The following is an 18,494-nucleotide window of genomic DNA, read 5'->3' as shown; positions in this document are numbered from 1 at the left end:
AAATAAATAAAAAAACTGTTGAAAAAGTAATATTAAATTGCGCCTGGTACAAATTTGTCTAAAAAAAAAAATAACACCTTTTTCTAAAATTTTATAGAAAATAATTTTTTTTTTTTTTTTGCTTCATTGGTATCTTCCTTAAATTGCAAAATTAAACAATAAAAAGAGTAACTAAAATAAAAACAAAATGGATGAATGAATTTTTTTGGCGGATAAATTTAAGCCTTTAAAATTAATATCCACGATGATGTGCCTGATGATGATGAAGATGATGATGATGATGATGTTCATGATGACAATGATGATGATGATGATGATGATGATGATGATGATGATGATGATGATGATGATGATGATGATGATGATGATGATGATGATGAAAATGATGATTATAACGATGATGATAGTAGTGATGAATTTGGATTAATAGATTTTTAATTTTCCAAGTCATTATGAACTCTTGGTCCAAAATAAATTTGCCAAATCCTTTGTTGCCGAAAATACTGAAGTAATGTTTGACCAAATTCCTTGAGGTTCTTCAATCAATTCATCGCCGTCTTGAAATTCTTCATCACTATCCACTAATTTTAATGGTTCGGTTGCTGGCGTGGCAGACGATGCAGATGGTGGTGCAGATGAAAATGATGAAGGTAGTGATGATGATGATGATATTGTTGGAATTGAGTCCTGGGTTGTAACCGTTACGGGTGTTATTGTCGATTGAGAATCTGTCATGCTTGAATTATCCAAGTGCTGTGCTGATGGTTCGTTATCCTTGTCGCTATTAGGTGACAGTAAAGTACTTGTTTGAAAATCACTTATCCTTCCTCGAGCAAGAACGACCGAATCGCGCCGTAATGAAGCCATCAGGTTTGAATCCATATCCACCACTTGATCACCGTCATCATCTGAATCGTCTGATAAAACTGAATGATCCTCCACATACTTTGCTGCCTGATTCAGGGCATCAGATAAATTTGAGCTTGAAGATTTGGAACTGATACTGTAATGAGAATGATCCTCATACCTCCTCGGTGGCTCATCATAACTCGGCCGCTTGTGATGACTGATGTAATAATCATCGTTTTCATCATGAACATCTTCAATGTCGCCATCGTCATTCTCATCATCATCGTCGTCGTCTTGACCCATGGAAAAATAAGCTGATGGCAGCCGTGAAAGGTTAGAAGAACTTGAAAATGATGCCGATCGATGATCCTCCGGGCTATCACTAACATATTTGAGCGTGGTGGAAGGAAGTTTGGCGATCGTATGAGTATGAGGTTCTATTGATGCGGGACGTTGAAACGATCCGGAAGCAGACCGGACCATGAAAAATAAGCCTGGTTCGTCTTCACCTTCGTCATCGGTTGACGCTGCAGAAGATGATGCCGAAACAGAGTATGAATTAAAATTGTAATCATCATCATCCTTAGCTTCGAGAGCAATGCATTGCTCAACCCGATTGTTGAAATGAATGTGCTTGGTTGAAACAGGCTTGTCCTGCCGCTTTTCACCGCTCAGCCGATCACTGAAATTCGCATTACTCGCCGCATAGCTGCGAGCTACAATGGAAGAGGACCTCAGCCTGGGATCATGACTCTCTTCAGCTGCATACGGCATGGGCGTGGACGAATATTGTGATGTCGTCGGATTTGTTCCCGGGGCACGCAAATGCTGCTGCGCCTTAACGGAAGCAGCGGCTTGCTTAAGAAGGTTTGATGACGAAATCGACCGTGACAACATGACTTCGGACATTGACCTTTTCTTTAAAATTGGCTTTTTGGCAGATAACTGAGCTCGAACAGGAGGGGAAGGCAAGTTGACTCGAACTTCATTAGAGGTCGGTGAGTTATGGGTTGATTCTAAAAACTTTCGAGATGGCCGGATAGCTAGTGGACCGTACAACCAAGTAACATCGTAGTCCTTAAGCCTAAAAATATAGTTGTTAATAACTTGCAAAACGTGATCACAAGGGGTGTTGATTATTCTAACCAATTGACACTTTCGGGAGACACCGTTCTGAGATTATATTTTGCCTTGGTCCATGTTCGCCATGACGCGTTCTCTAGCCGAGCACTGTTGGCCACGTCTTTCCTTCGCAAGACAATATACCGCCAGGACGACGAAATGTCAGACTCTTTCCAGTTATGAGACAGATAATCGACGTGACGAGCCGGTTCATATTGAATGACGGAATCATCATTTGCAGTATAGATATGGTCGGACGCATGAATAAAATGTGGCGAAACGGGTTCATTTTCAATCATATTTGGCGAACCCGACATTGCAGTTAAATCTGAGATTGTATTATCACTACCAGTGCTACTAAGTGTGATGTTTGTGGTGGTAGTAGCGGCGCCCGAGGATGACGGGGCTAAATCGGGAGATGACAAGGCAGTGTCGACGGAAGAAAATGAAGACAGCGATGAAGTCGAAGCAGCGTCAGAAGAAACAGAGTCGCTAATCGCAGCGGGTATAATGCGGTTGTTGATGTTGTTGTTTTTGCTTGTTGACGGAACCTGAAGTCGTGACGGATCAAGCTGAAGTGATGAGATGGGAGGACACATATAGACCAAACAAAGGGGCCAGCCAGCAAAAGAACGAAGAAAAAGACACCAAGAAACAGAATATTCCAGGAAAGCGTGTAGAGGTGAGAAAGAATGAATAAAGAGACGAGAGTCACGGAAAAGTGGTGAATAAAAAGACACAAGTGGGAAAGTTGCAATTTTATGGTGAATACTGGTCGCGTTAAGCCTTTTTTTTTTTCCCGACGTGGGGAGGAAAGGAGGCAAAATTGATTATATAAGAACAGCGCAATCTTAGCTTGGAGCCCACAACGACTACGATTGATAAAACGAACACAATTCAAGAAAAATATAAAAATGCATGATAATATAGATATAGATAATATAAATATAAATTGTATTTTGAATGAAAGATAATCAAAACAATGTAAGTTCTTTTAATAGCAAGCCGCCCTAACCCTGAGTTTATAATGTTATGTAGTGCGCTTAACGAACAAATTTCGTGATCGGTCTTATGGCCCAGTTGGTTAAGGCATCGTGCTAATAACGCGAGGATCCGCGGTTCGATCCCGCGTAAGACCAATTCCGATTACTTTTTATTTTAGTTTTTTTTTTTTTGAAATCTCATAATTTTTTAATACTCTATGCGGAACGTATAAAAATTCGTTGTTTAAATATTAAAACTGTGAGTGCACGCTGCCTGCAGTTGTTTAGAAAATGACCTGCGCCCCTAACTAGCAAAAAGCTTAATAGAGATAATAGCGGCGAATGCAATTGCATTAGTTAGTTTACGATAGAGTGGCAACAATACGCGCATCGGCAAGACCATACGAAAGCAGACTAGCCAATACGCATGAATTAAAAAAGTAAAATGAAAAAAAAAATAACACGACGTATGTATGTACTATATTCTAACTAACATTTATTGTTTATATAATACAAAAGGGTCGTAACATGTTCAAGAGTGCAAGCGCACAAGGTTGACAACGTGTCAGTGCTCGTTCTATAATTAGAACCAATCGACTTCGATCTTCACGTAAGACCATAAACAGCAACAAGCACATGAAATCAATAAATATATTTAATTAAATCAAAGTGATGTCATCAAGCGCCGATATATTTGCATTGATTTTGCCAAATTGACGTCAAGAACTATTTAATATTGTTGCTCGGCGCAACCGGATTAAGCAAGCACTCAAAAATAAATTAAATGGGAAACCTCTAAAAATAAAAATCGGGGAATTGTGCATCACGTAATCCATCACATTTTTTTTTTTTTTAGTGACATTGTGTATTTATCATATAAGTATTTGCACTGCCATAACTGACCCTGCTACCTGCATGCATCATGATGGATATAGTGCTTTCTGTAATGCTGTTGCTTAAACAATATAGTCAAGTAGTTAGTTTGCACGACTTTAACTGTTCTTAATTGCATGGACACATGCGCACAAGCAATTTTCTTTCTCTGATCTGATCTTTTTTGCTTTACCAAACATTCAAGAAATTTTTAAGCTTTACAATGGCACGCTATAAGCAACAGGCCCTTAATATTAAACAAAAGTTATGAAAGCCAATCACAAAATTATCATTATATATGCCTGGATGATTTCTGGCCGACTTGTCCGGGCTGCTGCGGTTCCGGCCACCAACGACAATGAGGGCGACTATATGATAATATTCGACGGCCGCCGCTTGCCTGGCGAGCATTGATCAAATGGCGTATTTTAATACATAACTACTATGACATAACTATGGTTTGACAAAACATCATCTACGACATCTGTGGTGGGTTCGCAGAAATACTGGATCGCGGGGAACATGCAACGTAATAAGGCCAGTGGTAACACACGAATATTGTAAACCTTTTTCGATCATCGCATGAAATTTCTGGACGATGATTGCAAGAGCTTTACAGTATTCGTGTGTTATCAATCACTCCCGCGCTCCACGGTATTTGTATTAATTTTTGCGAGCCCAACACAGATGTTATTGATGATGCTTTTGTAGAACCAAGAACAGAGATCGCCAGGATTCCGTCCTTGGTTTTAATGAGCCGTCACGTAAAACAGCAAATTTACGACTGGCGGCGTCAAGCTCGTCAAATTTTGAACAATTTTAGACGGACAATTGATTGAGCAGCTTAAATAAAACAAGAAATTTGTAGTATAGCAACACCAACATAATACCACAAGTTTGATGAAACTATTATTTTTTTTAAAAAAAAAACCGAAACATATTTTTGCATCAAACTGATGTAATAATTCCATTTAACCAAAAATAAATAAATAAATAAATAAAAGAGAGAGAGAAATAAAAAATCAATAAACGGTCTATTGATTGGTTTAGCATCCCGTGCGAAACCGGATAATCTTGAATTGGGGCTGCAGCGTCAGCCACGTCGCCAGTACTGGTGGAAGGCCACAACCGCAACAAGTTCTGCAGCCATTCAGAGATTCTTGAAATTGTTTTCTTAATTTTCATAGTTCTGTGTTCATATTTTATGCATGGTATGGGACAAAGTGGATTTAACAATGAGAACAGAGTTTCCATGGCATCGCATCATTATTATATAATAGTTTAATAAGCTCGGAATTAAAATGTGTCAATTTAAATCTTATTTGAGCCAGGGGTAAATTATTGATCCGGGTAATGTTTTCATATTTTTTTCGATTAATCAGGCCAGATCAATGAGTGCCAAACGACGGTTCAATTATCTTTAAATCTTTTTTTTTCTCTGTTTAGTTGTTGTCATCCTCTATAATTCTTTTTTTTTCTGTGGGTCCCTGCATGTTTCACGTTATAATATATATCCGTACGACATGAGCAAGAGTCACCCAGTAATGGATGGCAGCAATCAATTATCGTCACCCCGCTCAATTCCTCCGGGTTCACAACCCACGTCGTTCGGGGTGATAGACAATCCCACCCATGCCGACGTGGATGAATTGGTTAGCTTGCTTCGTGAGAATGACAAAATGGGAATATATAAACTTCAAATCAACATTTCTGTATGCAATTGTTTTATTTGAATTCTTTTTTTTTTTTTTTTTTTAAAATTAATCAAATATACATGGTTTTTAGAACTCATTAGTTGCCAATTATTTTGTCGAAGCTGGCGGTCTTAAAATCCTAACAAAAACAATTAAATCTTGTAATGGCAATACTTTAGCTTATGGACTTGTCACGTTCAGTTATCTTCTTGACCAGGGCTATTGTCCAAATAATGTTGATGCTATTCTGGATAAGGTACATGACATTTTCTTTTTCTTGAAATTCAATTCATTATATATCTAATAAGCATTTATAGATTATTCAAACCATTATTGAAGAGCCACAGGTTAACGTTGTCAAAGCTTCGTTGTCTACATTGATAAATCTTATTTCACACGTTATCAATTCGGCAGACCCCGTGGGTCATGCTTGTGAATCTAGTTTCACCCAATTATTGCATTCATTAACTTCACATGATGAATTTTGTATCGCGTTGGTTACAAAATTACAATCTTCTGAAAATCAAGTTGTAAATTCGACCATTCAATTAATTAATTTAATATTATCAGGTGCTTTTGAAGATAAAAATTTAATTATTCACCAAGATTTTGACAACAACAATAACAACAGCAGCAAATCAGCAGAATATTGGTCTCAATTGTTTATTCAAATTCAAAATTCGCGATTACTCGACGCAATCTCAGGCTTAATTAAGTCATCGCCAAACATCAGGCAAGGATCAGAACTTGGTCAAAGTGTAAGCACATGTCAAATTCTTATCCGCAAATTGCTTCACCGTTGGCAGCAATTGCCGACTAATACTGCGGATTATAAGAGTCATAGGTCCTTGTTGGATCAAGTTTATAACTTGGCCAAACAACAAGTCATGATTGTATTGCAACATTCAGAACATGCCGAATTTATTTGGCAAAGACTTGGAGTCACGAATTTTGCCAATCCAGGCAAAGATTTTGCAAGTTCTGGGTTGATAGGGTTAAGTAATTTGAGTGATTATATTCAATCAATTGGCGTACCCGCATTCAAAACTTTGCTTCATCAGCAATGGGCGCAATCCAATTTGGAAAGACAATGTCCAATAATAAAAGCCAGTATTGCGGTCACGCTTCTTTTGATTGACTTGTTGGAAATAAAAACAGCTGACCAAATTGATCAACAACAACAACCCGAACCAGAACCAGAACCAGAACAACAAAACAGCGACGATGATAGTAATGAATTTTTTAAATCTCAATCAGGGTTCATTGTATTTCAATGGTTCACGCTTCATACTGAAGGTTTAAACCTTTTTATAAAGATTTGGAATCAATCTCGCGCACGTACGGCAACGTCAGATTTAGTCCATATCGAACAATCACAATTCGTGACTGAGGATTTTGATAAAGTCTTGGATCTGGTTTGGGTCATGTTTAAACATCTTAAACGGTCAATTATTAATGATCCACGTATTTTTCAAAATATTAGTCAATTTGTTCAACAAATTACGTACGCTGATTTAAGAAAATTGCAAATGACTTATATTAATCAAGAACAACAACAACAATGGCAATCATCATTCGAACCTGATCAAGTTAAATTGTTGAAATCACAATTGGGTCAAGAAGTTTTACAATTTGTTATGGATCAACGAATAAATTGTCTTTTAAAAGGAGCATGGTTTTTAAATAATCCACCTGATAGCTTGGCTGCTCGCTTTACTGTTCAACAACCACAACCACAACAGCAAGTTTTTTCATCTTCCCCTAGGAGATCACGCGATGGAGATTTATTGAATTTTGATGGATCCAGCACAAGGACGCCGTCGACAGGCTCAGCTTCGGCTTCAACCTCGACAGCCACAAATGCTTCAAATGCGTGGACGGGCAAGAATTATTGGAAATTCGTGCAATTATCTCATAATCGTCGTCAACTACATTGGGGAGATTTTGACAGGAAGTTATCCGAAAAGCAGAGGCCATCGTTGGATGAACTTGCCGGTGTCGTTGACTTGACTGCGGTTTCAGTCATTCAGGTCTCCAATAACGTCGAGTTGTCACAGTTAAACTTGGCAGACATTTTAGATTTGGCACCGAGTATCAAGTCGGACTTTGATGGTACTAGTTCACGCTCAAATGCTTCGTTTCCACCGTCATCTTCGCCTGCGTCTATAGCTACGCCTGTTTCAAGTGCACCTCATTCCGTGCTTATGACTACGGGCAAAATTAACAATTCAAAGTTTACCTTCAAATTAACACTTCAAGGTTACAAATCCAACATCAGTCCGTTATCATCGACCGAGGCCACATTACTTCAAGTGTATCCTCAAACAATCGCATCCGCTGCTGAATGGTATGACGGATTAAACATTCTTCTTTCTCAAAATGGGTTCGGTGCACTGTCGAATGCCATGCATAATTTGCATAAACATGACGATGACTTGACGGACAACACCGGATCAATTCGAGACCGAAGAACAAGCCAGGTATTGACTGATCAATTTACTGCATCAACAGAGACAGTCAAGTATATTAAAATGATTACCGGAATGATGATGAACGTGCGAATGTTAAATGTTGATGAAGTTCAAACTCATGTGGTTCACAACTCAGCAATTAAACAACACGATGAACGATCGAACGCGAGTAAAAATACGGCGATTGAATTCACTAATCCGGTCTCTGAAATTTTTTTTTACGACAGCATTTCTTAATTATACCCTTTTGGATTGTTTTTTTGAATAATAATGGTAATAAATGAATTTTGTGACATGGTTTGTCGAACCCGATCTAGATCATCTGGCTTTTAGCTTATGTCGACGTATCAATTCGTTTGCAATTTCTAATTCTGCTTTTAATCGTTTATTTTCCATTGATAACGATTCGATGATGTCATCTTTATTAATTTCTTGATTTGAAATCATGTCTCTATTACTTAATTCTTCAACCATGAATTGCAATTTGGCGAAAAAAGTTTCCAAATGATCTCTTTCGTCGTAGATTAGTTGACTAATGTCGGGTCCGGTCTGAGTACCATCAATCACGGTGGCGGTAGTATTTGAACTTAGACTACTAGCCATGAGCTTATTCAAAAACGTGTTTGCACGCGGTACGTTGATAGTGGCAGTAGCAGCAGTATTGTTATTATTATTATTATCATGCCTCGATGGCGTTGGCGAATATTCACCATGATAAAAAATTGTCCGAATCCGGGATGGAGTTTGCAAGTTGCGAGCCAGTTCTGGACTTTTTTGACCGGATAAATCATCATCGAAATCGTCGATAAATAAGTCGCCATCTTTTAAGTACAACTTATCATCACTAACATCTGGCCGGTTACTAATCGGGTAAAACGAGCTTGCAATTAAGTCATGCGTTCCGGATGGTTGCTGTTGTTGCCGTAATTTCTGTTGTCGGTCTTGTTGATGACTGATTGGATTCTTCGTCGGGCTTGATGTCGCGTATGATTGCTCCCGCATTTTTGCATCATCTTGCCATAAAAAAAATTTGCATTGCTCATCTCTTGCGTTTGTGCAAGTGTAAAACTTGCGACCTTTGTTTGCACCTTCCTTCAATGTTGTTCTCAGCACTGCCACCCGTCTTGGAATACAGTCACACCTTTTTTTTTAGGAGTCAATACAAAGATGACTTTTACTATAAATTTCATAAACTTACTTCCATTCACCATTTTCATAAGTCCCCTACGCATTTTAAAATTAGTACTAGACCATGTGTACATGTATATAATAGGAGTAATAATAATAGATTCAAACCGCCATACTCTTTGAGCCTTGACATTCGTTGCCACTCTTTGTCGTTTTGTGGGACTTTCCATATCCTATTTCGCTACTCTTTTTTTTTTTAACCTCAACGACTCATGACCTTATATGCTATTTTAATTTGTTCAATCAAATAATTCACGCTCAACAACTTAAGAGTTCTACCCGGATTCGTTGCCAAGTTGACGTTTGTTTAAATTTGTTTAAAGGTAAATTAAAGCTCGCCCCTAACCCACAATGGCCAAATAATTAAAGTTTTCAAACCTCCCAACCGCAAGTTTTTTTTTTTTTTTTTAATGATTGATTGATTGATTGATTGCATTGCGCGCTGACTATCAAGGCAAGATTGAAATCGCAAACACAGTCAAGATGTCAGACACATCAGTGGCTGAAAAAATAACTATAAGCAAGTCAACCGAAGAAAAAAATTTGGGCATTCGCAAGAGTGGTAAGTTTATTTCGTGGTGCACGGGGTGAAAAAAAAAAAAACCTCTCTTTTTTAAATGGAAGCAAAATTCGATGCCTAACTTGTTATTTTTTTGGTTTAAAGGAAAGCAATGGAAAGAGATTAAAACACCACAAAGAATCCGATCTAAAGGAGTATCTTCAAATTGGCAACAAAGAGAAAAAGAACGACAAGATCGAACGATATTAAAAGCTCAACAACAACAAGTTCTGGATGAAGCCAAGGAGGAACGACAAGAAAAGATTAAGAGAATAAAGGACAGGCAACAAGAAAAGGCTGATAAGGAACGATATGCAAGATTGGCGGAGAAAATGAGCAAGAAGAGGATTGACAGACTTAAGCGAAGAGAAAAAAGGAACAAGTTGTTAAAAGAACGTTAAAATTATGATTGACGTTTTATGCATGAAGACGTTTCTTGGTTTTATTAAATCATATAATAAATATAGACCAGTTAAGTTACTTTTTATTAATTATGGTTAAATTCGTTTGGTTTGTTCGTGAAAATACTGGTTCGGTAAATTTTGTACACGGCAACATCGCATTGTATTTACAAAAAGAATGATCTTTAATTACAAAGTGAAAATGAAAAGGAACAAAAAAAAAAGAATAGTCTAAAAAAATGTAATTTGAAAAAAAGTAAAAAAGGTAAGACTATCTTTTTTTTTCGTTTGGCGACCCCATTAGCATTTAATATTATGCGACAGTAAACCTCGTACAGAACAAACAAAAAAAAAATAATAAATTGAAAAAAAAAAAAAAAAAAAAGAGAACAATAAAAAAAAGATTTGTTTTTTTAAACATGAGAGTTTTGTCCATTCCTATCATGTACGTCGTTGTTGTAAGAAGTAGGATTATTATGCTCGTTCAAATCGTCGTCTTCATCATCGACCAAGTCATCCAATCTTGTATCTGCAATTGGTTGAGCGGCTTCGTCATTAATAGGGGCCGATTCCGGAGATTGAATTGGTGATGCCACAAAAGGTTCCGGGGGATCGGAAACTTGATTTTGAGGTACAATATGAGCAAAATCGTCATCTGAAATTTCATCATCCGAGATTACTCCTGATTCATCATGACCGCTTAATCTTCTCGACTGTTCTTCGTCATCGTCACCTACAACTACTGGCGCGTAATTATAACTTCGTGAACTACCAGTGCGGTTAAACTGGAACGCATCTTGGCCACCTCTGCCACGATATAATCGACTTGGCCTGCTATGCTTGCCAGTGATGTTCGACCACACGGTGGACAAGATCACTGGGACCGCACCCACGAAAGCAACAACGGCAGATAACGCAATCACGGGTACTTTTATTAACGGATTATTTGTGTCCAAATGTGAAAACCTTGTCTCAAAATCAGTCTCTCCCAAACGAATTTGACCGTATTGCCCATAATAATGTTGCCAAATAACGTATGCAATAACTGAAGCTATTACGAAGAATAGCAAAACTAAAAAAAATATGGTACCCCATCCTATTCCTGCATGCCGTCTGTCAAATTCGCCTTCGTGTCCGAGGCAAGCATGTGCAGTGGATTTGTCGAGTTCAAGACCGCCGGAACAAGTACTTAATGGGATCTTGCGATATCCGGTAGGATCATACCATTCGATTGTATTTGGAAATTGCCTGCAAACAACACTATGATCCGGAGCCGTGTATCCGTTAATAAGCTGACACGTTCCATCAGTAGCAATAGCATAGTTGACGTCGCATTCAAAGTCAGCACGCGTGCAGGTACAGTTGCGCACGACCTCGTGCGGCTGAGGAATTTTATCGCCAACGTAGCAAAAGTGGTCAGGAATTTTGCGATGGTACTGGACTTCGTGACCAAACAAGCACGAATTATCCAAATCATTGCGATACGGCGTCCATAATTCGAAATCATCATCAGCCGGGTTCTTGGCATCCAAAACACACTGCTTGTCAGTTGTCGGAGTAAAATCTAGTTGCAACACGATCGACTTGCCACCGTAGTTGTCACCAGGAACACCAAAGATCAAAAACCTTCGGGAAGTATCTGAAGGAACTGTGGAAATGTCAGTCACTTGAATGACTTCATCATAAAACTGAAACGAGCTCCAAGTCGCTCCTTCATCAAACGAATATAAAATTGTATTCGTCGGTGCCTTATCTTCGACTAACACGATAATGGAACCTTGATCACCAAATTCCCACATAAATGTTCCCTTATAAATTTCTTGCCATGTAAATCCACCGTCTCTTGTAAGATAGGTACTTGCACCGGCATATGATGTTAATGAATCACCCACGTTTCCAACGCCAATCAAAAGACCTATGGCTGAACCGGATGAGTACGTGTCACGCACGTCAGTTCGCTCGGTGTATCCATGAAGGTTAAGCGAACATCTATCCAAAGCGCCTCGGCAGCCGTATGGTTGACCATCTGAATCTAATGTTGGAGGTTCCAAATATTGCCATGAGGCTCCATCAGTAAACGTAATTTTGGTTCTCAGCTTTTTCATGCCACCGCTTGCGACTTCTTGAGGATTTGACAATGTGTTGATAATGGAAATTCCTTCTAATCCTTGCATTTTTTCAAAATCGACAAACCCGTTGACGTTTCGGTTCACGTTGTCGATCGAAAACGAGTATTGAGTACCATTAGAATTTGACTTGAGAATCGTGCCGTATTCTGATCCGATCTGGCTTGATGCCGTAACATGAAGCAAGATTGACTTTGTCGTGGTGTCAAGAATCGTGTACGCCTTCGGTGAGACTTTAAACGTCGGCGGGAACTTAGCTTCAGCAAAACTCACGCCGTCAACCGAAATATCAGCACGAAGTGAATTGCCGTCCTGCGCAATGGCAGCAGCAATAACAAACTCGTTAAGAGCAGTAAAGCCAATGATATCTTGGAAAAAAACAACTTCATTTTTTGAATTTTTGTAAAAATCAGTAGACCCGGTGAGCTGAACTGCAGTCTTTATCCCTCCAGCGGACACCAGCCTTTCACAAAACACAAGGTTCTCGTTAGTAGGCTGTTGAAGGCCGGTAATGAACAAGCATTGTCTCGCATTCTCAATCATTGACGTCCAGCTCTTCCCGTTATTTTTAGAGTATGCGGTTGCCAAAGCGCAAACTTGCTCTGCTGGTATCTTATTGCATTCGCTCTTGCCATGCCATATCAACCAATCAGGTCTAGATTTATGAAACGTAAGATATTGCAGGTCAAACGTATTCGGAACAGTTGGCACTTTCACGTTTTTGAACGATTTGCCTCTATCAGTGGAAACTGCAATCTGAGCGCTGTTGGTAATCAAGTACACGTAATCATGATTATACGGGTGAGGATAGATGGCGATGACGTCTGCAGGAGAATCGATTTGAGCCCAAGTAGCGCCATGATCGTGTGAAATATGTGCGATATTAGCTGAGGTGCGAATAATAATCGTTTCGTCCGTATCTTTAGAGCCCTCGGGTCGTTCAAGATAATAAAACTCGACAATGTTGCCGTCAAACAAGGTCTCCTTTTTTAATATATCGCCAGCTTGTTGCTGTAATCCAACCTAAACAGAGAAGTAAGCAAATTTATACAATGACAGCTTTCATGATTGCTCCCTTACTGATGGTGCAACTGCCGCAGCTAACACATTGCTCAAGCAAACCAAAAAAATTAGAAGTATCGCTGTTATCGACTGAGAACTGGGCAGTTTGTCCAGGCGAGTCATGGTTCAAGATACACAGCTCTAAAGCGTAAACGATCACCAAATTTCCGGCAATACCAATCAATAGAATTGAAAGTCAAATGTTTCGTTTTTTTTTTTTTGGTTAACTATTTTTAAGCCCTTTGCGATGAAATTGGGCCTTTAAATCTCTTGAATGAAAAGTTCAAAACGGGCTGCGTAAGACGGCTTGAAACCTGTGATGTTATCCGGGTCCTTAAATAGGGAGAGGGTAAGGTTCAGTGCATAATTAATACAAGTTCGCCATGATATAATTATTTACATATGAAGAAAGTATCTTGAAAATTAACCAATATTGACCTTAGATACGAAAGCAAATGTCGGATCAATTACAAGTTCCAAGTTCGTTTTCTCAAAGGTCGGCCTCGTCACCTCGTCTGGTATCATCTTCGTCACAAAACCTGTTGAGTAGAACAGATTCCAGCAGATCAGATGTACCATCGTTAAGATTGGATACCAAGATATCTGCTAGCTCGAACAATCTATATTATTTAATTATTAATCGGGCAAAGTAAAATTCTTGCATTTGGTTTTTTTTTTTTTTTTTTTGGGTGAATTTAGACTGACTGGGAGACTATTTTAAGAGACCTGTCACAGTTGTTGACTACGCATTTGAAAAGCCTGCGACAATCGGAACATGACGAGACGGAAGTATTGAGCACAGTACAAGTAGAATTATTAGGACGGATACGGGAATTACAAGAATATGCTGATCGAGTTCGGGATCTCCGAGATCAAGCACTTGAGATCACGAAAGTCCTTGAACAGGAGAATGAACGGACCAGGATTACATTTACAGCCCAGCTAGATGACATGGAAGATTTTAAGAACGAACTTCAAGTGGTGGATAAACTTGAAGGTCGACTAAAGGAGGCGACAAATCGGGTGGAAGATTATAAGGCCCGGTTGGAACAGATTAGAAGCACGGTTCAGGTAGAGCAGCGGCGGCAGCTTGAACTCGAACGTCGAACCACAGGTGAGTTTTTAAACTTTTACAAGATTGACAATTTTTTTCCCCTAAATTATAGTTTAATAATGTGGTATAATAGCTCAGCGAGGAATTATATGGAGATGTGTTTCGATTGGAACAGGACTGACAGCCATTTTGTGCTCAATCCACTTTTACAAGCTTCATAGTACAAGCTGAAGTTGCATTTCACAAGGTACATACACTTGCAAACCTTTGACTTTTGATTTTTGACTCTTGTATTTTGTTTAAAAATTGCATTTATGGCGTTATGTTGGATTTAATAAATTTAATAAAAAGGATATATGAAATTAACCGTTTTACAGAGTAGACCGTATTGGATCGTTATCGACAGCAAGTTCTTGGAGTTTCCAAAAGATCCTAAAGAATAACAAAGGTTTTGCCTTTGGCGTGAGAAATTGGGTGTATATGCCTGCTGCTACGCATTGGATGCAACATACTGTCCGCACAACGTTTACCACCTTTAGCACGTATTCAGACCAATAATTTTCGAAAAGCACTTTATATGACGACTGGCACAGGCCATTCGAGTAGTATTAGGCAGCCCGATTTTTAAGATCCCCGGCCAAAACTAAATTCCTAAATTATAAATAAGCCTCTTTGTTTTGTTCGGATTTTTAGTTTACGGATGATTTCAATTTTTTTTCCGTGTTGTCCCAAATTTCATGATGTTCCAACATATAGTTTATTTTCAACCACATGGTATTATATTATAACATTATAACCCTTATGTCCTTCAAATAAAGGATTAAAAAAGGGGCATATAGTTTGCACCTGTATAATCACCATACTTGACCATGGGTAAGGCCTAATTTAAAAACAGACCCGGCGCGGTCGTTCTGTCATCTGGTTTCATATACATTTACTTAACTGCATGAGGTAGTAAAACGTTACCGTGGGATTCAAAGAAGACTAGGACAGTCTCAAGCGAGATCGCTTGCAATTTATCCTGATCACCGTTCGACTAAACTGTCGATAAAGAAAACTTAACAGGGAATGCGAAACCTTTTTATGAGATATCGCAATCTATCAACACGACTGACAAGAGCGGGTTTGATGAATTGACCTAAGGAACGATTGTTGTTATCATCTTTTGAAATTTCCTGCAAGAGTTGAAATGCTTTCAAGAGTAAATAAAAAAAGCGGACATCGTCGACTGGCAATAAAGCCAAATTTCGCGCGTGCAGTGGGCTGAAATTGTCTTTACTGCGGTGACATGACGCATCGATGACTATCGACAAATCGCTGAGGTCGACGGGTGGTGTAAGTATGAGCTTCCGAGTTAGTACAAGCCCCTTAAGATTGTTGTGACTTTTTGTATACAATAGAGATGAATGACGTCGGCGTGAGTGCTCAGCCTTTCCTTGACTTTTCCCCTTGAATATCCTGACTTGTTTTTATTTAATTAGAACTGCCGCAGTATTTGCTTACAGTTTTAATTTGTTGGACAATATTCAAGAAATCGCTCGTTTATTGAATTTACCAATTGGATTGTTGGATTATAGTATGAGCAGATCTGCCTCTCGGGTTTATGATCTGCACTTCTAACATTGTTATAGTACCGACACACTCTATATACATATCATCGCACGTATATACATGGCTCCTGCAACTTCTACCTCATTTGATTCCCTACAGAAAAGACAGGTCTGGGGAAGCTATAGTACGTTTCACGGTCTCCTGATCAGGGATCCTGCTGACTGTATAAAGGGATGCTTGGCATTAGTTTCAACAGCCTGGTCTGGACTTTGCAGGGGGACCTTTTTTGGTTTGGTTTATATTGTTTTGGTTGCTAACAAGCGTTGATAGACTGCCGATATTATGGAAATTGTTCAGGATGGTGAGTACAGAAGATGTTCAGATGTTGTGTGCTGTTAAGTTCGGATTACTGACCGCATTGTTAGGTACTTCTGGTATGTGTATTGTAAGAGGTTTAAAGACTAAATCTGACTATGCATTTCAGGGGAAGATGGTTACTGCTAGGAATTATTGTAGTTGTTGCATTGCTTTTGTTCTGGCTGTTTGTGTACGTGCTACCTAGAGATATGTGTAATGTTGATCGAAGCTAACTCTCGTTGCATAGATTCTCTAGAAACAAAAAAAGACGAAAACAAGGGTAATTTTTTCTTTTTTTTTTTTTTAATAAGTATTAATGATGCATATATATAGGTTGCCACCTGCTTATGGTACTCAATGGATGGGTGCGACATCTGGGTACAGTGGGCCGGCTCAACAACAGCAACCACAACAGACTGGAACAGGACAATACTACGCAGGTGCTTATACTAATCAAACGCAATACCAGGCACCTCCTCCGGCATATGTGAATTCTAGTAATTCTGATGGTCCTCAGACTCAAGGAACGTACTATTACGCTCAGAACGGAAATCAATATCAGCAAAATCAAAGTGACGCATACGAAATGACTGATTATTCGCCACCAAATCACCCCCCGCCAACGCATGCGAAGTAAATAAATCAATTAGCGCTGACAACGGTTGTTAATTTGCGTTGTTTTTTAAGAGGGCCTTTTTGGAGAGATCAAAACAAAGTTGGGAGTGTATTGTAATTGTTTTGGCAGTGCTTTTTTGTTTTTATTTTTGTTTATGCGATGGTTGTTGATTTAGATGATAAGAATTGTGTATTCTAATATTAGTACGTTTGAACTTCATGGTCGTAGTTGCCACTCAATTGATGTTAAATTAAATTACAGTTGTTGGACGGGCGCAGCAGGCTTAAACACTTTTAAGTTTATCGCTCCTGGCGCAGCAAAGTGCCGCGTGTCGTGTTCGTCTATTAAAAGTAAGTTTCTAACCCGTCTTCCGTAGTACACGGTTAATTGTTTTTTAAATTATAACATATAAAAGTACACGTCCGGGCATACCAGGGCCGTATCAGATTTTAAACATAGATAGAACAGACCCAAGCAATACACGTCTGTTATATTGGAATAATTTTGACCGTGGGTTCTTGTAATTAACGTTCGTTGGGTTTAATCAATTATTATCGTTTAACTTCTTTCGGCACATTTCGGATTTTGTCTGCGCCAGACAAGTAATAATCATTAATCGCACTCCACAATGTTTCTAAGATCAGATATTGCTCGTGAAATGCTCTTATCAAAGAGGGATGATTCTACTTCTGATGATTTATATCATAAGGCGATATCTTTTGGTGAATGTAGGATTTCCTTTCCGTCCTCTCCATTTTTGTAGTCGGCTAATGGTTTTTTTTTTTTTTTGAATTTAGCGTTTAAAAGTTGGAACACTTGTATGGCCAACTTGGGTTGCAAGATTATCGCCATAGTGGGAATTGTTTTGGCAGCTATTTTAGCATTTACAATAATTACTTGGGTCATCCGAATTATTTGGTGTGGTGCGGAAGCATCCTGCTGGCTATGTGGGAAATGCTGCACATGCTGTGCAGGAGACAGTGACTCCAGAAACAGGCGAAGCGCGCCAGTAAACATTTATAACATTCCTCAGCAACAACCATATTATGCTGGTCCTCCTGCTAACAATCATGGATTACCACCAATGCCTTCCGCACGACAGTCTAATTACCGGCCATTGAAGGATGAAGAGATTGAGATGGGTCGTCTCCATAAGAACTACTAAATAGAATCATGTTATGAAATTGAAGAAGTTTAATTGGTTTAATTTTTTATTTTTTTATTTGTATCTCACTTATGTCCCTAGTTATTGCATATTTATTTTGAATTCATGACAAGCACCCAGTCTATGTGAATGTCTCGCTGCTCCTTGCTTGACTTCAACGTACGTACATGTGCACAGTTTTGATTAGTATTGGTATTATTTTTTATTATCCATCAGCAACCAATTAAATATTAATTTAATTCTACGTCATGGGGGGCGAAAACTCGTGCTTCGGAGAATTTAAACTAAATTTATCTGATAGCAACATTTATTTACAAACATCATTCACTTTTTTATCCATCTATCCAATCTTCTTTCATTACTCCAACTCAAATATAACAAAATTCAAGAAAAATTCAACATTTACAGTGTTTGAGTACTTCA

General features: G+C 38.7%; 8 protein-coding genes and 1 non-coding gene across 9 annotated transcripts; 6 read left to right on the top strand and 3 right to left on the bottom strand.

Moving 5' to 3' along the window:
- Positions 1-300: 300 nt before the first annotated feature.
- V1514DRAFT_370007 (uncharacterized protein) lies at positions 301-2,781 on the bottom strand. Its single transcript, XM_066929969.1, has 2 exons — positions 1,996-2,781; positions 301-1,933 (listed from the first exon to the last, which is right to left on the bottom strand). Exons 1-2 carry the CDS (start codon positions 2,568-2,570, stop codon positions 451-453), a joined length of 2,058 nt encoding a protein of 685 aa, XP_066780911.1. The 5' UTR covers positions 2,571-2,781; the 3' UTR covers positions 301-450.
- A 255-nt stretch (positions 2,782-3,036) lies between these two features.
- Positions 3,037-3,110, top strand: V1514DRAFT_t106. Its single transcript has one exon. It is a non-coding gene; the product is annotated as a tRNA-Ile (tRNA).
- Positions 3,111-5,350: 2,240 nt separating this feature from the next.
- Positions 5,351-8,229, top strand: V1514DRAFT_322524 (ELMO/CED-12 family-domain-containing protein; the record flags this gene model as incomplete). The annotated part of the gene is made up of 3 exons (XM_066926120.1): positions 5,351-5,539; positions 5,613-5,777; positions 5,839-8,229. 3 exons carry the CDS (start codon positions 5,351-5,353, stop codon positions 8,227-8,229), a joined length of 2,745 nt encoding a protein of 914 aa, XP_066780910.1.
- A 40-nt stretch (positions 8,230-8,269) lies between these two features.
- V1514DRAFT_212184 (uncharacterized protein) lies at positions 8,270-9,469 on the bottom strand. Its single transcript, XM_066924698.1, has 3 exons — positions 9,297-9,469; positions 9,191-9,216; positions 8,270-9,133 (listed from the first exon to the last, which is right to left on the bottom strand). Exons 1-3 carry the CDS (start codon positions 9,348-9,350, stop codon positions 8,311-8,313), a joined length of 903 nt encoding a protein of 300 aa, XP_066780909.1. The 5' UTR covers positions 9,351-9,469; the 3' UTR covers positions 8,270-8,310.
- Positions 9,470-9,604: 135 nt separating this feature from the next.
- Positions 9,605-10,410, top strand: V1514DRAFT_338147 (uncharacterized protein). The gene is made up of 2 exons (XM_066928791.1): positions 9,605-9,742; positions 9,845-10,410. Exons 1-2 carry the CDS (start codon positions 9,664-9,666, stop codon positions 10,138-10,140), a joined length of 375 nt encoding a protein of 124 aa, XP_066780908.1. The 5' UTR covers positions 9,605-9,663; the 3' UTR covers positions 10,141-10,410.
- V1514DRAFT_338145 (uncharacterized protein) lies at positions 10,274-13,625 on the bottom strand. The gene is made up of 2 exons (XM_066928790.1): positions 13,347-13,625; positions 10,274-13,289 (listed from the first exon to the last, which is right to left on the bottom strand). Exons 1-2 carry the CDS (start codon positions 13,449-13,451, stop codon positions 10,554-10,556), a joined length of 2,841 nt encoding a protein of 946 aa, XP_066780907.1. The 5' UTR covers positions 13,452-13,625; the 3' UTR covers positions 10,274-10,553.
- Positions 13,626-13,709: 84 nt separating this feature from the next.
- Positions 13,710-14,733, top strand: V1514DRAFT_338143 (uncharacterized protein). Its single transcript, XM_066928789.1, has 3 exons — positions 13,710-13,977; positions 14,051-14,442; positions 14,516-14,733. The coding sequence occupies exons 1-3, from the start codon at positions 13,784-13,786 to the stop codon at positions 14,611-14,613; spliced, it is 684 nt and encodes a 227-aa protein (XP_066780906.1). The 5' UTR covers positions 13,710-13,783; the 3' UTR covers positions 14,614-14,733.
- Positions 14,734-15,800: 1,067 nt separating this feature from the next.
- Positions 15,801-17,123, top strand: V1514DRAFT_338134 (uncharacterized protein). Its single transcript, XM_066928788.1, has 5 exons — positions 15,801-15,958; positions 16,014-16,117; positions 16,264-16,294; positions 16,418-16,480; positions 16,624-17,123. The coding sequence occupies exons 2-5, from the start codon at positions 16,054-16,056 to the stop codon at positions 16,925-16,927; spliced, it is 462 nt and encodes a 153-aa protein (XP_066780905.1). The 5' UTR covers positions 15,801-15,958; positions 16,014-16,053; the 3' UTR covers positions 16,928-17,123.
- A 182-nt stretch (positions 17,124-17,305) lies between these two features.
- V1514DRAFT_354711 (uncharacterized protein) lies at positions 17,306-18,494 on the top strand. Its single transcript, XM_066929602.1, has 2 exons — positions 17,306-17,634; positions 17,704-18,494. Exons 1-2 carry the CDS (start codon positions 17,535-17,537, stop codon positions 18,069-18,071), a joined length of 468 nt encoding a protein of 155 aa, XP_066780904.1. The 5' UTR covers positions 17,306-17,534; the 3' UTR covers positions 18,072-18,494.

This window comes from Lipomyces japonicus (assembly GCF_038497905.1).
Source record: "Lipomyces japonicus strain CBS 7319 unplaced genomic scaffold V1514scaffold_70, whole genome shotgun sequence".
NCBI classification, from domain to species: Eukaryota; Fungi; Ascomycota; class Lipomycetes; order Lipomycetales; family Lipomycetaceae; genus Lipomyces; species Lipomyces japonicus.
Note: the sequence above shows the minus strand (reverse complement) of the source record. Positions and strands in the feature narration are given on the sequence as shown.